This window comes from Hemitrygon akajei, chromosome 6 (assembly GCF_048418815.1).
Source record: "Hemitrygon akajei chromosome 6, sHemAka1.3, whole genome shotgun sequence".
NCBI classification, from domain to species: Eukaryota; Metazoa; Chordata; class Chondrichthyes; order Myliobatiformes; family Dasyatidae; genus Hemitrygon; species Hemitrygon akajei.
The window spans coordinates 65,616,413-65,633,440 of record NC_133129.1 but is presented as its reverse complement, the minus strand read 5'-3'; the positions used below and the strand labels follow the sequence as shown (position 1 = coordinate 65,633,440).

Below are 17,028 nucleotides of genomic sequence, written 5' to 3'. Positions count from 1 at the left end.
TCTGTGTTGGCAGTCCAGTCTAGCTTCTCGTCTAACTGTACTCCCAGATACTTGTAGTTCTTAACCTGCTCCACACATTCTCCATTAATGATCACTGGCTCCATATGAGGCCTAGATCTCCTAAAGTCCACCACCATCTCCTTGGTCTTGGTGATATTGAGACGCAGGTAGTTTGAGTTGCACCATATCACAAAGTCCTGTATCAGTTTCCTATACTCTTCCTCCTGTCCATTCCTGACACACCCCACTATGGCCGTGTCATCAGCGAACTTCTGCACATGGCAGGACTCCGAGTTATATTGGAAGTCTGATGTGAACAGGGTGAACAGGTAACAACCCTTCATTCAGTACACAGATTAAAGACAGATGGAAGACCTTGATCACCCACGTCATATGATGTGGCAAAAACTGAAGATGATGCTGAGAGAAGTGTAGGATCCTTCTTGTCAAGTCAAGTCAAGTCACTTTTATTGTCATTTCGACCATAACTGCTGGTACAGTACATAGTAAAAATGAGAATGTTTTTCAGGACCATGGTGTTACATGACACAGTACAAAAACTAGACTGAACTACGTAAAAAAACAACACAGAAAACAACTACACTGGACTACAGACCTACCCAGGACTGCAAAAAGTGCACAAAACAGTGCAGACATTACAATAAACAGGACAATAGGGCAGTAAGGTGTCAGTCCAGGGTCTGGGTATTGAGGAGTCCGATAGTTTGGGGGAAGAAACTGTTACACAGTCTGGTCGTGAGAGCCCGAATGCTTCGGTGCCTTTTCCCAGACAGCAGGCGGGAGAAGAATTTGTATGAGGGGTGCGTGGGGTCCTTCATAATGCTGTTTGCTTTGCGATGCAGCGTGTAGTGTAAATGTCCATGATGATGGGAAGAGAGACCCCGATGATCTTCTCGGCTGACCTCACTATCCGCTGCAGGGTCTTGCGATCCGAGATGGTGCCATTTCCAAACCAGGCAGTGATACAGCTGCTCAGGATGCTCTCAATACAACCCCTGTAGAATGTGATTGAGGATGGCGAGTGGGAGATGGACTTTCCTCAGCCTTCGCAGGAAGTAGAGACGCTGCTGGGCTTTCTTTGCAATGGAGCTGGTGTTGAGGGACCAGGCGAGATTCTCCGCCAGGTGAACACCCAAGAAATTTGGTGCTCTTTACGATCTCTACCGAGGAGCCATCGATGTTCAGCGGGGAGTAGTCGCTCCGTGCCCTCCTGAAGTCAACAGCCATCTCTTTTGTTTTGTTCACATTCAGAGACAGGTTGTTGGCTCTGCACCAGTCCGTTAGCCGCTGCACCTCCTCTCTGTAAGCTGACTCGTCATTCTTACTGATGAGACCCACCACGGTTGTGTCATCGGCGAACTTGATGATGTGGTTCGAGCTGTGTGTTGCACCACAGTCATGGGTCAACAGAGTGAACAGCAGTGGACTGAGTACACAGCCCTGGGGGGGGGGGGGGGGGCCCGTGCTCAGTGTGATGGTGTTGGAGATGCTGCTCCCAATCCGGACTGACTGAGGTCTCCCAGTCAGGAAGTCTAGGATCCAGTTGCAGAGGGAGGTGTTCAGGCCCAGTAGGCTCAGCTTTCCAATCAGTTTCTGAGGGATGATTGTGTTGAATGCTGAACTGAAGTCTATGAACAGCATTTGAACTTGTGTCTTTTTTATTCAGGTGGAGGTTGATGGCAATGGCGTCGTCTGTTGAGCGGTTGGGACTGTACGCAAACTGCAGGGGGTCCAGTGAGGGGGTGGGCAGCAGGGTCTTGATATGCCTCATGACGAGCCTCTCGAAACACTTCATGATGATGGATGTGAGTGCAACGGGACGCTAGTCATTTAGGCAGGACACTGAAGACTTCTTTGGCACAGGGACGATGGTGGCGGCCTTGAAGCACGTTGGAACGGTGGTGCTGCTCAGGGAGATGTTAAAGATGTCAGTGAGAACATTCGCTAGTTTATTGCCCGATTGTTTATTGTCCTCAATTTTACAAACCCAGTAACAACTCTTTTCAGCCACTTTATTTCAAATTTCAAAGTTGATTTATTATAAAAGTACATACATGTCACCAAATATAACCCTGAGATTCATTTTCTTGTGGGCATACTCAATAAATCCATAATAGAATTTTTTTTTTAAAAAGCTCAACCTAACCTCAGTACAGGCAAGTTGTGTGGAATGACCAGTTTCCATGCTGAATGATTCTATCCAATTGTCTCTCATACATTAAAATTTACAGTCTTCATAATTTACTAACTTCTGCTGGATTCCCTCCAATGAAATCACATCTTTACAATAAATTAATGACAAGTTCTCTAGCTATGTTCTAACAAGTTTTTTTATACTAAACCTACCAATACATACTATGCCTTTAATAATAAATGTCTTATTAAACCTCTGTGGACATATAAGATCCCTCTCTCTTCCCCTATGGCCCTCTGCTTCTTCCTGTAAATTGTGCACTTATTTGTGTTATTGCTCTATCCAAATGCATACATTTGAATTGAATTATATTTGCATCTTTTTTGCTTAAATGACCTGACAAAATAAATATTCTCGCAATCTCACTTACTTCCTTTGTGCCATTTGCAAGCTTCTTCATAATGTTCCTAAGTTTGTTTTAATCAATAATATGCAGATTACAAAAGGCAAGGACCAAGTACAAACCTTTTAGAGCATCACTAATGACAGCTTTCAAACTACAGAAACACCTATCAACCCTTGTCCTTTGTTAAGTTCCACTAAGCCAGTTCTGGATCTAACTAGCCAGTCTATTTTGAGTCCCAGCGGCTTTTACTTTTTTGACTAACCACATCTCAATGTGAGATGTTACCAAAATCATTCTAAAATCCAAGTATTATATCAGCCACACTTGCTTTATTAGCTCCTGAATTTAATAAAGATCGTCCGACACAATTTCCCTTAACAAATCCATGCTTCCCATTTTTGATTATTCTGTACCCTTGTAAGGTTTATGTAGTCTATTAGATTTAATTTCAACATAACCAAAGTAAGTTAACTGGTTTGCAATTACTTGGTTTATTTCTTCCTTCCTTTTAAAATAACAATTCAATACAAGAACTCCCCCAGTTCTCTGACTGCACTTATATAGTGAGGGCTCAAATGGAAAGCGATCAGGGAAAATAAAAAAGTAGGAAAAAATGGAACACAAATTTGGCTATACCCATCACAAAAAATAATTCCAGAGTAATCTGCGACCCAGCCAATGATTTAGTACAGTATGCTTGGGAGGGACAGATAATTTTGGCCCCACTTTTCTCAAGCTTTCCACTAATAAAGGGTTTCCTTGTGGCAAGTGTGTGTTTGGGGTAGATCAACATAATGAAATTAATCACAGCCATTATTGGTGAACAACAGGTTGCATTTACACAATACCACAAACATAATGGAACATCCCAGAACACATACAAGAGTGTTTAAGGAAAACCAAGACAAAATTTGGCACCAAATCACATATGGAGATGACAGGAAAAGGGAGTAAGAGCTTGCTCAAAGGAGGCTTGAAGCAGCACAAAAAAGGCAGAGCTAAGAAAGTGCACAGTTTAAATAAGAAATTCTACAGATTTAAGTCTCAGCAGCTGAAAACACTCTCATCAATAGCAGAACATTTAAAATGCAATTGAACTGATATCGAGAATTGCAATCTAAAAGCAAGGCGGAAGAACATGTTATCAAAGCAGAAACAAATATAGTCAGCTAGGAAGATGTAACCATAGGCAGATTTTAAGTAATACAAGATAACAGCAGCAAGAGTTCTATAGGAGCACAAGCATTGCCTGGACTTATCTCAGAAAGCATCAAAACAATCTAACATATACTTTTATAATGCAGTAGTGGTACTGGCAGAATTCGAATTTGTTCTGCATTTCATTTAAATACATACTTTGTTACTCAGTTAAATGGTAGTTTGTCTTTTTTTCAATATCTTTTCAACTATTTCCATGAAACCGTGGCTAATTGGGGCAGCCACTTAATTGAGCCAAAATGTACTGGTCCCCATTAATCGGAACTCACTGTATTAAATTAAGGCCCCATCTACCCTCATGAGTGGATGCAAAATAAATGAAAGCACCACACTGAATAACAACAGGAGATGACCAGGCTAAAATTAATCTTTTAAATATCTCTTAAAAAACATTACCTAATCATACTAAGTTTGTACAATTTTTTTGCATGCAAACTGGTTATCATGTGTCCTGTGATATAACTTAACATACCTGTATTTTAAATGTTTTTATTTGGTCAAGGGTGCTTTGTATGACCTCAAGAAAATTATATAAATGCATTTTCTTTAAGAATTGCACAGGACTGCAGTAAGCTCATTATTTAAACCAATGCTGTTGGAAAAGGAACAAGTATATACTTTGCATGAACCTGCAAAATTTTCAATAATATGATTAACTTTAAGCAATTGCTCATCTTAAAACCATTTGCAGGAAATAGCAGGTACAGTATCAGGAAGGCTGCATAATGTTTGAGTGGAGTCGTTCTATAACCTGAAGTTAATCTTATGTATGGCAAATAAGATGTCAATAAAAATGCTGTGCACTTCCTACACCATTTTTACTTTAAATTTTTATTTTTAGTCTCTATTTGGTAGATCATTTATATCATCGTTCCATTCTGCAACTGAAAGCTAAAATCAATTGTCTAATGAACAATTAGCAATTTCCTTTTGTTTTGATGCTCCAATTAAGAGTAAAATATTTCTCAAAATAAACGACCTGGTAGTGGAACTTGAGAATTGAATCAACCCTATAGTAGGATAATCTGATATTTAATTTCAGTATACCCCAGGGCCCCTGATGACAGTTAATTTGCCTGCATATATTAGTAACAGATCCTGGAAAGGTAGACCCGTCAGCTGTTTGATTAGCTTAACTTGCAGAATAATATGTTTCCAATTCCACTGCCAGATGCTGAGACAAGTAGTAAGCTCATAAATATCACTAACTTTCTCTTTAATCTAATGTATACAAATTTTGAAATGCTCAACTTGTTCCACATTGTGTCTTAATTTCTACCAAGCCTGATCACCCTGCATTCAATGATCTACACCAGCTCTGGGTTAGGCAAACCTTGGACTTGATACAAATCTTTCAGCATCTTTAAATTAGGTACAGCATCCTAGGAGAGCAATAAGTTATTGTGCGAGTATAATTTAGGAAAACAAGGCGTTGTCACCCATACACTACCAAGAACCACAGTGCTGTTAATGCCACTTACTTTCAAACCGGCATTGACTTATTACTGTACCAAGATATAACATTTTTTAAAATTTTGTCCACCATCCACACAAATCATTCTATTCAAAAGTACATCAAGATAATAAGTAAAAGAACACATAAACAGCTGGAGAAACTCCGCTGATCAGGCAGCATCTATGGAGAGAAAAGAACTTTTTGTGTGTTGCTCCAGATTCCATCATCTGCAGTTATGAGTCTGTAATAAATGTAACGAGTCGCCACCCCTGAACATTCAATAAGCCAAATCCCTATCTGCCTTCTCAGTTGGAACTAAAAGTTCACATGGCCCTATACTTTAGAGATGCCATTCCAATATTTATCTCTCAGCCAATACTTTGGGTATTAACACATTGCTGTTTGTGGGGTCGCCCTATACCAATTGGCAGTTGCTTTGACTAAATCAGGGACTACACTTCAAAAGCATCTGCAATGACTGTAGAACACTTTAGACTGAACCGAAATTACTCCTGCACAGAATCGTTCTTTTACGGATACTTGGGACAAACCTCTGCCTTTAGAAGGGAGTAATAAGGAAAGATGTCAAGTCGGTATTTGTGCACCGCACGCTTTCTCCCACTAGTTTTCCTCTAAAGTCTCCCCCCCCCACCCCCCCCAAACCCCGCGCCTATCTATCGGCTGCCTAAAGGTCACGGCTTCACCGGCAGGAGGGCGCAAGTAAACAAAAGTGAAGGGGTGGGCGACCGCTATCACAGGCCGTAACCTGGCGTTCACTCACAGGAAATTCTCCATCTTAATTCGGACAATAGCTCCCTCAACGAACTGGCTGCCTGTCCTGTCAGCCTCCTGCGAAAGCTGCCTGCATCCGCTCGACGCCTTCTTGTGTCCAGCATCTTTTTGACTCGACAGCTTACGCTTCGGCGCCGCCATCTTCGCGGTCGCCAGGCTCCCGCCTTCGCGCGCAATCGCGGTGCAACGTCATCGTTTCGTCACGGATCGGGGCGGGCGCGCTCGTTAACGCCCCACCCCCGACAAGCGCAGAGCCTCCCTTGGTGAAAAGTACTGTACTGTGGAACATAACAGGGCTGGATATGATGATGTAGTCATTTTATACCCTTCTGTGTAATTGTCATTACAGCTTATATATTCTTGAATTTGTACAACACTGATTATTTCGCCTTTTTAAATTAGCCTCTTTCATCCCTTTGGGACCTAAAGTGGATACCCTGTATTTGTCTACTTTTAAACCCACCTGCCCACAGTCCCTCTGGTTAATATATAAATATTATATCCTTGTTTCCTTAATGCTCTTCTCGATGCACCCTATCCCATTATCTAAATCTAACACAGACACCAAAGGCACAAAATTAGTCGCGGTTCAGAGAAATAGTGAGACTGGCAGATTGATGGTATTGAAGGAGCCCAGTGCTTTCAGAGGGTTATACTGTTTGATTAGTACTTCTGAAAGACCGCCGTACTATCAGCAGATTTTACTGTGAGGAAGGTCTGCACTGTGGGAGAACAAATAATGAAGATATTCTGTATTGTACCTGAGGATCTATACTGAGAGTTCTGCAGTGTGCCTTAGGGTCAGTGCTGCATCATCAGAGTGTAATTACTGTTGGACTTGCAGTAACTGAGAGCAAGTTACATTCTTAAAGGATTGCAGTTTAGAAGGCTAGTACTGAGGGAGTGCTGCACTCTGCCAGAGGCAAAGGGTTAAAGATACTGCAGTATGGAAGGACAGTACAGACTGAGTGCCATATTGTTGGAGAGACAGATGAGATGTGGTTCTATGTTGGTTATTAGTACTGAGAGAGGGAATACTACCAAAGAAGTGGCACTCTCTCAAAGCTACCAGCACTGCCACTGTACTGGAGTGGCAAGTCTAAGTGAATAATAGTTCAGTGTCAGAGTACTGTACTCCCTTGGAAACAGAATCCCCGTAGATGTAAAAGGAGTATGGGAAAGAGTTCCTGTGAAGTAAGTTGGACTGCATGGTCTCCCTCAACTAACAAGAGAACATCTCCTCACAGCCAACTCTTTAATTTCTCCCATCTTTCTGCCTCTGTTTCATCCAAACTGACAAGAACCAACTACCACAGCATTTCCAAACCATATAACCATATAACAATCACAGCACGGAAACAGGCCATTCCGGCCCTCCTAGTCCGTGCCGAACTCTTAATCTCACCTAGTCCCACCTACCCGCACTCAGCCCATAACCCTCCACTCCTTTCCTGTCCATATACCTATCCAATTTTACCTTAAATGACACAACTGAACTGGCCTCTACTACTTCTACAGGAAGCTCATTCCACACAGCTATCACTCTCTGAGTAAAGAAATACCCCCTCGTGTTTCCCTTAAACTTTTGCCCCCTAACTCTCAAATCATGTCCTCTCGTTTGAATCTCCCCTACTCTCAATGGAAACAGCCTATTCACGTCAACTCTATCTATCCCTCTCAACATTTTAAATACCTCGATCAAATCCCCCCTCAACCTTCTACGCTCCAATGAATAGAGACCTAACTTGTTCAACCTTTCTCTGTAACTTAAGTGCTGAAACCCAGGTAACATCCTAGTAAATCGTCTCTGCACTCTCTCTAATTTATTGATATCTTTCCTATAATTCGGTGACCAGAACTGTACACAATATTCCAAATTTGGCCTTACCAATGCCTTATACAATTTTAACATTACATCCCAACTTCTGTACTCAATGCTCTGATTTATAAAGGCCAGCGTTCCAAAAGCCTTCTTCACCACCCTATCTACATGAGACTCCACCTTCAGGGAACTATGCACTGTTATTCCTAGATCTCTCTGTTCCACTGCATTCCTCAATGCCCTACCATTTACCCTGTATGTTCTATTTGGATAATTCCTGCCAAAATGTAGAACCTCACACTTCTCAGCATTAAACTCCATCTGCCAACGTTCAGCCTATTCTTCTAACCGGCATAAATCTCCCTGCAAGCTTTGAAAACCCACCTCATTATCCACAACACCTCCTACCTTAGTATCATCAGCATACTTACTAATCCAATTTACCACCCCATCATCCAGATCATTTATGTATATTACAAACAACATTGGGCCCAAAACAGATCCCTGAGGCACCCCGCTAGTCACTGGCCTCCATCCCGATAAACAATTATCCACCACTACTCTCTGGCATCTCCCATCTAGCCACTGTTGAATCCATTTTATTACTCCAGCATTAATACCTAATGACTGAACCTTCTTAACTAACCTTCCATGTGGAACTTTGTCAAAGGCCTTGCTGAAGTCCATATAGACTACATCCACTGCCTTACCCTCGTCAACATTCCTCGTAACTACTTCAAAAAATTCAATAAGGTTTGTCAAACAAAAATTCAATAAAGTTTATCAAACAAAATTCAATAAGGTTTGTCAAACAGTCAAACGGTCTTCCTTTTTCCTTAGCTGTGTCCATTCCATTTCCCAGGCTTCTGTTTTTCACTCTCATCCTCCCATGATGAGGAAAGGTTAAGTTTTATTTAACTTTCTGGCTTGCTTTCTCATTCTATGGATCCTTCCCCTTTCATGAATGTTTCCAGTCCTGCTAAGTGTCTGAAACATTTTCTGGTATCATTAAGCAATGGATTTGTAGGTGGAAAGAAGCATATTTACAGCTTAAGCATTGACCTGGAGAAGTTGAGTGGAATGAGCATTCCAAAATTTGAACCTCCAACAAGGTGTGCAAGTTGGCTATATAAATCCATCCACATTGTAGCAGTCTTTTCCATGGAGGGGGAGTTGTTGGATGAAAAGGTCCAGTGGAATTTTACTCAATCTCTGGAGCTCTATAATTTCCACAATACATAACACCAACAAAAGATGTACCTTTTCCTCTCCTCTCCTCTCAGCATTCCAAAAAGATTATTCAATAGAGTGTTGTTCCATCTCCACCAATACCCATTTGTCATTACTCTTCTCCATACAACTCCTACCATCTGACCTCTTACCTTCCTGCCATCTCAGATCCTAAATGCATTTCAGATACAGTAATGAATTATTTGTGTTTGTTCCAATTTCTGTATCACATTTGTTGCTCATAATGTGCATTTCTTTACATGGGAGAAAGCAAATGCAGGTTGGCTGACTGCTTGGTAGAAAATCTCTGCTCAATCCTCAGACGTGACCCTAAGCTACTAGTCACCTGGCACATTAGTCCTTGGCCTTGTCTCAGTCTATCTTCTGTCCTCAGCTTCCTGTATTGTTTCAATATAGTTAATCTATAAGCTTGTGAAACAGCACCTAATCTTATAACATTGGTATCAGTGGTGCTGAGGTAGAGATGGTCAAGAGGATCAGAATCAAGTTTAATATCACCAGCATATGTTGTGAAATTTGTTAACTTAGCAGCAGCAGTACAATGTAATCCATGATAAATATAGAAAAAATGAACTGCAGTGTATGTGTATATATAATTAAAAATAGTAAGGCAAAAACAGAAGTAATAAAAAAGTGAGGTAGTGTTCAAGGGTCCAATGTCCATTTAGAAATTGGATGGTAGAGGGGAATAAGTTGTTCCTGAATTGTTGAGTGTGTGTCTTCAGGTTTCTGTATCTCGTTCCTGATGGTGACAATGAGAAGAGGGCATGTCCTGGGTGACAGGGATCCTTAATAATGGATGCCACTTTTCTGAGGCACCCCACCTTGAAGATGTCTTAGATATTCCATGATGAAGCAGACTAATTGTACAACTTTTTGTAGCTTCTTTCAATCCTGTGTGGTAGCCCCCCCCCCCCCCCCCCCGCTGTACCAGACAATGATACAGCCAGTTAGAATGCTCTCCACGGTACATCTGTAGATGTTTTTGAGTTTTTTGGGTGACAAACCAAATCTCCTCAAACTTGCAATGAAATATAGCCACTGTCTTGCCTTCAAAAGCTTCCAAGTTCACAGGGATAAATATCACTAATAAATAGCTTGTCCTCGTCCAACCACGTACACTGGTAAAGAAAGCACAGCAGCACCCTACTTCCACAGAAGGCTAAGGAAACTTGGCATGTCCCTGTTGACCCTTACTAAGTTTTATGGATGTACTGTAGAAAACATTCTACCTAGATGTATCACAGCTTGCTAGGGCAACTGCTGTGCTCAAGACCACAAGAAATTGCAGAGAGTTTTCTGATAGACCAGTCTATCATTAAAAAACTAGCCTTCTTTCCATTGACTCTGTCTACATTTCATGCTACCTCAGGAAATCAAACAAAGAACCCCCCCCCATCCTTCCTGTTTTTTTCCACTTCTCAGACACTCTTTTATCAGACACAACATCCAAAAGTTTGAAAACACAAACCACCAGGCGCAAGCTTCTATCCCATTGTTATAAGACGCTTGAACCGATAAATATGAACTCTTGATCTCCCAATTTACCTCGTTGTGGTCATTGCATCTTATTTGTCTTACTTTCTTGGTAGCTACATTCTGCATGGAAATGCTTTCCACTTTGGATTATGTCAGTGTGTTTGTGTATGGAATGATCTGTATGGAAAACCAAGCTTTTCACTGTATCTTGATACCTATGGCAATAATAAACCAATTACCATTTATCTTGCTGTGGATTGCATATGTGTTCCCAGGAACCAGAGCATGTAGAATGAATGCTAAAAGGGGTTATTTTTGGGCTCTGTTAATGCATTAACTCTTATCCTCTAATTGTTGCAGATGGTCCTACCCACTGCTGTGTCAGGAACTTTGCATGAATTGTTTCCAAAGCTCAGTTTGGAGAATCTATCTATACTTCCAGTGGAGGGACCTGTATGAGCAGTATGGTTGCCTACACTGAGAGGTGAGCTCAAGGCTGCTCTCGAGCCAGAACTGTGAGTTGGTCCATTGCTGTGAACTAGCAGCATATGCTCCATGGACATTACCTTTCGGAGGCACTCCTCCTTGTGTTGTCCTGGATCACACAGTCTGGATGAGATGGGAGCTACCTTTTCCCCTTGTCCCTGTAGAACAGTGCCGCTGTCCCAAGGCACAATTTTCATCACGTTCATCAGGACCTAATGAAGAGACTGTAGAATCATAGCTGCCTTTTGCCTCTCATTGTCTCCCCTGTCCACCACCCTATGACAAACTTCCCCTTTTTTCTTCTCCACATCTTAAAACACATTTTTTTTTCTCCTTTACCAGCCTTTAGAAGTGTTAATTCTTCCTTATTCCACAGGTACTGCAGGAGTGACTGAGCCTTATGTTAATTTTTTTTTTGTCCCTGTTACTGAACAGGAAGTTCAGACAATGATGATAATGCAGTTCAGTTATATATATATATATATATATATATATATATATATATATATATATATATATATATATATATATATATGGTTTGGGGCTGGTGATAGCAATACACCATTGCCCACCATTCTGACACCATTGGATCAATTCACTGCCCAACCATGGCCATTGAGGCAATTACTTCCAGGCTTTCAGAGGGATCTACGTACATTCCGCAGACACTTCCTCAATAGAGCGCTTGGATGCTTATTCTGGGAGTCAATGAGGTCCCCATCTTACTGTTGTGTTTTTAATATTTCAGTAATATTTGAGTAATATTATAAATGTTATTTGATTAAGCATTCTTTGCTCTTTATGTAATGCATTGCGGGTTACCTATAAAAGTATATAAATGGCATACGTCACTTTGTCGCCATGTGACACATATGAACTTCACTAACGTAAAAACGAAGATAGACATCCATTATAGACTCTCCGTGTTTTCCTTTCAATTAGGTTGTGTGTTTTGGAGTTACAAAACTTTTACACTATTACAGCTCGGGACATCGGAGTTCAGAGTTCAATCCCAGCATGCTCTGTGAGGAGTCTCTATGTCCTCCCTGTGGAAATGCGTGTTAACATGCTTTCGTGATCTGTTTTTGGATGATAACATTATGTCCTTTGAACAGTTATCTAATAAATATAATTTATCTAAAATTCATTTTTTTAGATATTTACAAGTTAGAAATTTTCTATATAATGAACTAAAGTCTTTTTCGAAAGAATGTCCATTGGACATTACAGAAAGAATTTTAACTCTCAATCCTTGTCAAAAGGGTTTAGTAGCTATTATTTATAATATGATTATGAATGTACAGCCAGATATATCAGAAAAAATTAAGAAGGAATGGCAGGAAGAATTGCATTGCCCTATATCTGCTGAGCAATGGGAAAAAGTCCTAACATTGGTAAACTCATCCTCTATTTGTGCTAAACATGCTCTAATACAATTTAAGGTTGTACATAGAGCTCACATGTCTAAAGATAAACTTGCTCGATTTTATTCTTATGTTAATTCAACCTGTGATAGATGTCATTCTGATGTTGCTTCATTGACCCATATGTTTTGGTCTTGTCCTTGTTTACAAAACTATTGGAAAGATATTTTCAATATCATTTCAAGAGTTTTAAATATTAATCTCCAACCACATCCTTTTACCGCAATTTTTGGTCTACCAATGATAGATAATAAGTGTCTATCCGCTTCATCCCAACGAATGATTGCATTTGTTACACTAATGGCTAGAAGATCTATTTTACTGAACTGGAAATAAATTAATCCTCCAACTGTATTTCAGTGGTTCTCTCAAACTATTTCCTGTTTGAGTTTAGAAAAAATTAGAAGTGTGGTTTTTAACTCTTCAGTTAAATTTGAGGAAACTTGGAGACCATTTATTCAACATTTTCATATGAATTAAATGGTCTGATCCTGAACCTTATTGTTACTATCCTGAATTGTATAGATGGAGGTTCGGAGTCATTGGCACTACTGTATGTACTTACCATTATACAATTGCCCATGTTAGTTTTTTTTTCTTTTAGTTGTTTTTTTTTAATTCTTATGTCTTTTTTTGGGGGGGGGGGGGTTTCTTTTTCTTCTTTTTTTTTCTTTTTAAATCCTTTACATTAATACTATGAGTTTGGGAGACTTTATATATTGATTAATATGGTACATATCTGATTGTTAATTAATCTATTAATTGTGTACTCTCAAATGTTTTGTACTTATATTTTACTTGTGTTTTTTCTTAAAAATTAATAAAAAGATTTAAAAAGAAAGAAAGAAAGGAAATGCGTGGGTTTCTTCCCACAGTCCAAGGATGTAGTGAGTAGGCTAATAACTCATTGTAAATGGTCCCATGATTAGATTAGGGCTAAATTGTGGTTGTCGGGGTGGCTGGGTGGTGACGCTCGAAAGGCCTAGTCCACACTGTATCTAAATAAAATAACATTTTAAAAATATAGAAAAGGAGCAGGAGCAACCAAAGTAAAAATACTTTGTTGTAGGAATTCCAGTTTCAAGGAATGAGAGTGGATCTCATCCAGGTGAACTGGAATCAAAAATTGGTCAGTAAATCTGTTACGAAAAAGGGGAGCAACACACACACACAACGCTGGAGGAGCTACTATCCGCCCCCCCCCCCCCCCCCCCATAGCTGCAGCTGACCTGCTGAGTTCCTCCAGCATTTTATGTACATTCCTCATTTTCTAGCATCTGCAGAATTTCCTGTGTTTCTGCTCAGAAAATGGGCTGCCTTTAAGGAAGATATGGTTAAGGTACATGTACATGAGTAGCAGACAAAAATATAAATGAATTGACAGCTCCCTATTTGGGGAAAGAGATATAAAGGATGACAAAGCTAACAAAAGCTCAAAATTGTAAGAATGCATGTTGCTTATGAGAATATTTCCTGATACGAGAGTTTATAGTTATAAGGTTTGAAAGCCAGGAATCTTTTTATTTGCAGAAGAGAAGGATGAAAGGAGATTTGGCATGAGTATAAAAAATAATAAGTGCTATGACAGGGTTGCTAGTAGGAATGCTCCCTGTGTGGAAGGGCTGAGGTCAGCAGGTCAGAGACCTTATACAAAGGAGAAGTGAATTAAAAGTGACATGAGGGTATTTTTCTACAGTTCTTGCCTGGAATCTAGGATGTAATACATACAGATACGGTGAAATTAGGTTCTTTTGTGGTCTTTGAGAGGGAATCGGATAAACATATGATGGAGCAAAACAAGTGCTTTAGAGAGAGGGCTGGTGAGTAGAGCTAAAATATTGATCTGGCGGAAATCTAGTGTGAACATTGAGTTAAAACTCCACCTGGCTGCTGGATGTGAGGAAGAGCAGGGAGACCATCCCTGAGACCATCCCTGAGAATCATCTTCCTTCAGTCAACAATTGTTAAACAAGTTATCCAGTTATTTGTCAAGAGTGCAAACTTGCTGTGCACAATTTGGCTGCCATGTTTCCTATACTGCATCGCTGCACTTTATTGACCATATTCTTTTGAAATGACTTGGAAAAAGTTGGGAATGCAAGTCTTCCCTTGTAATTTCTACTTTAAAGTATCTTCTTATTCCTACACTCGAGGCAATTGTGATGGTAATACAATAATACTTGCCACACTTGTAGGAACACCGTCTGTAAAGTTGCTAAACTGAGTGCTGCTGACTTCCTTACTTGTTGAGCACTTCTGTTCTAATCACTCTGATGTTGAAATCCAACACTGTTCCAACAAAACTCAGCAACAGCTTGAGGAAGACACTACAAACTTCCGAACAATGTTGACCATAACCATTTCAAAGTATCAACTTTTCTAACATTTTTATTTCAAATTTCCAACATTCACTATTTGCTGATTTGAAAATTTGAGATAACTATTCTGATGTTACTCAGCTTTATGCCATCACCACTGCCCTTCATCTCACACTGTCATCCTTTTTATCATTAATTTTCCTGCCTTCACAGCCTTGTGTTTCTCATTCAACCTTCAATCCTCGCCCTACCGTCTACTTTCTGTGCATCTTAAGACCTGACTTGTCTTCAACTATTCCCATTTCTGATGAAAGGCCATCATCCTGAAACATTGCCTGCTTCCCTTTCCACTGATGTTGCCTCATTTCTGACCATTTTATTTGTTTTATGGGGCTGTTCTTGTTGCCTCTCCTATTGGTTTGGAAACTCATGTTCTTTGGGAGAGGAAAGTATCTTCAATCCAGCAGAACCGAACTAGATTTCATATTCTGTTGTAGATCTCTTTCATTGACATTGTGAATTAAGAAGAATTGTCTAAGAAATGGCACCTCAAGAGAGATGATCAGAATTCTTCGACCAAAGTTAGAAAGTATTGTAAGTTATGGAACAAGCTTCATCTGTCTTGATTCTACCTTCTTGATTGGATGATTCTTGGATTCTGCTTTTTGTTTGATAACTGATTATTGGTATAATAAAAACATTCCTGTTCACTAATCTAACAATGTCTCTTTTCTTGATGAATTGCAATGACTTGAAGTTTATGATGATAATTAAGCCATATCATTAACTGTCCATACTCTCTTCACTCAGGCAGGAGATCTTTATCCCAGGACTGGTTGATACCTGTTAGGGTGTATTCTGGAGTTATGGTATATAGCAAATATTAATTTCAACAGCAGTCTTCAGATCTAAATGTGGATTGTAGATTGAGTTTAAAATGCAGCCTAGAACAATGCTGATTTTGTGAACTAGATTTTATGTGCTGAATGACTGATGGCATCCTCTGCCTCTCAATATTTGGTTCAACTGACTCCATGGCCAGCAAGGAGAATACTAGGCCACTGATCACAGCGCTTCCTTGTAGTAAAAGAGACCTAAGTGCATTTCTATCCCACTGCATTCTTCAAATCTAACCCTCTCCAGATTGTTGGTTTACACAGCACATAACTACATTAGAAATAGGAGTTGCCACCCTCTGAATTTAAAAAAGTCTACTCATGACATTTCCCCTAAGCTTTCCTACTCGCACTTTAAAGGATTCCTCTGAGATTAGTCATTGCTGCCTTGGGAAAATGGTGTGAGCTGTCTATTCTCTCTATCCCCCTTGAAATCTTATATACCGGGTCACGGTCACAGAGGCATAGTGGTTAGCATAGCATAATACTTTACAGTGCCAGTGGCCTGGGTTCATTTCCCGCTACTGTCGGTAAGGAGTATATGTTCTCTCCATGGCCGCGTGGGTTTCCTCGAGGTGCTCAGGTTTCCTCCCACAGTCCAAAGATGTACTGGTTGGTAGGTTAATTGTTCATTGTGAATTGCTGCATGACTAGGCTAGGGTTAAATTGAGGGTTGCTGAGTGGCAGGGCTCTGCACTGTATCTCAATGAATAAAAAAAAGTTGCCTCGTATCCTCTTCTGCTTCAAAGAGAAAAGCCCTGGCTATGAAAGAGTGGGGTTCAAAGCCCTTTTAATGGTATCATCAATGTGAGTGCTCACTGTATTCAATTCCTTTGCTTTAAATCTCTACTGAAAAGTAACAATTGACCTGATTGGGGTGGGGGGGCGGGCTCACCTGTATTAAATACACTCAGTGGCAGCTTTATTAGGTACAGGAGGTACCTAATGAAGTGATCACTGAGGCTACATCCACACTACACTGGATGAATCCGTAACTGAAGCTTTTTCTCTTCATTTTTACCCTCCATCCACACTAAAATGGTGTTTTCATCCCCCGAAACTGGAGCTTTTCAGAAACGCTCTCCAGGGTGTGTAATTTTGAAAACGCCACTTGGGCAGATCAGTGTGGACGGGGTAACCGGAGAAATCTGAAAACGCTGTCAGAGGGCAGCACACCATTCCATTGTTTTCTTGAATGCAACCTAACAATTTCAGAACAGACGGCAATGAGACTGAAGCCAGAAGAGTTAGAAATGTACTCACCAAATACTTTGACCCATGACTTACTGAATAAATAAGTATACTCACTTTGCCCTGTTTTCTGT

The 17,028-nt window shown here is 40.2% G+C and overlaps 2 protein-coding genes across 3 annotated transcripts in view; one reads left to right on the top strand and one right to left on the bottom strand.

Annotated features, from left to right (window-relative positions):
• The window catches only part of smc5 (structural maintenance of chromosomes 5), a 63,825-nt gene extending 57,605 nt beyond the window's left edge, over positions 1 to 6,220 (bottom strand). The window contains exon 1 of the mRNA XM_073048519.1: positions 6,017 to 6,220. Coding sequence (XP_072904620.1) covers positions 6,017 to 6,168 — 152 coding nt within the window. The 5' untranslated portion in view covers positions 6,169 to 6,220. The remainder of the gene's footprint in view (positions 1 to 6,016) is intronic.
• klf9 (Kruppel like factor 9) overlaps positions 1 to 17,028 on the top strand; it is a 103,450-nt gene that overhangs the window by 69,397 nt on the left and 17,025 nt on the right. The window contains exon 3 of one of the 2 annotated variants that reach the window (XM_073048526.1): positions 1,688 to 4,570. The exons of the other annotated variant lie outside the window; for it this stretch is intronic. Coding sequence (XP_072904627.1) covers positions 1,688 to 1,698 — 11 coding nt within the window. The 3' untranslated portion in view covers positions 1,699 to 4,570. Of the gene's footprint in view, positions 1 to 1,687; positions 4,571 to 17,028 lie in introns of those variants that run through there. 2 annotated transcript variants of the gene reach the window in all.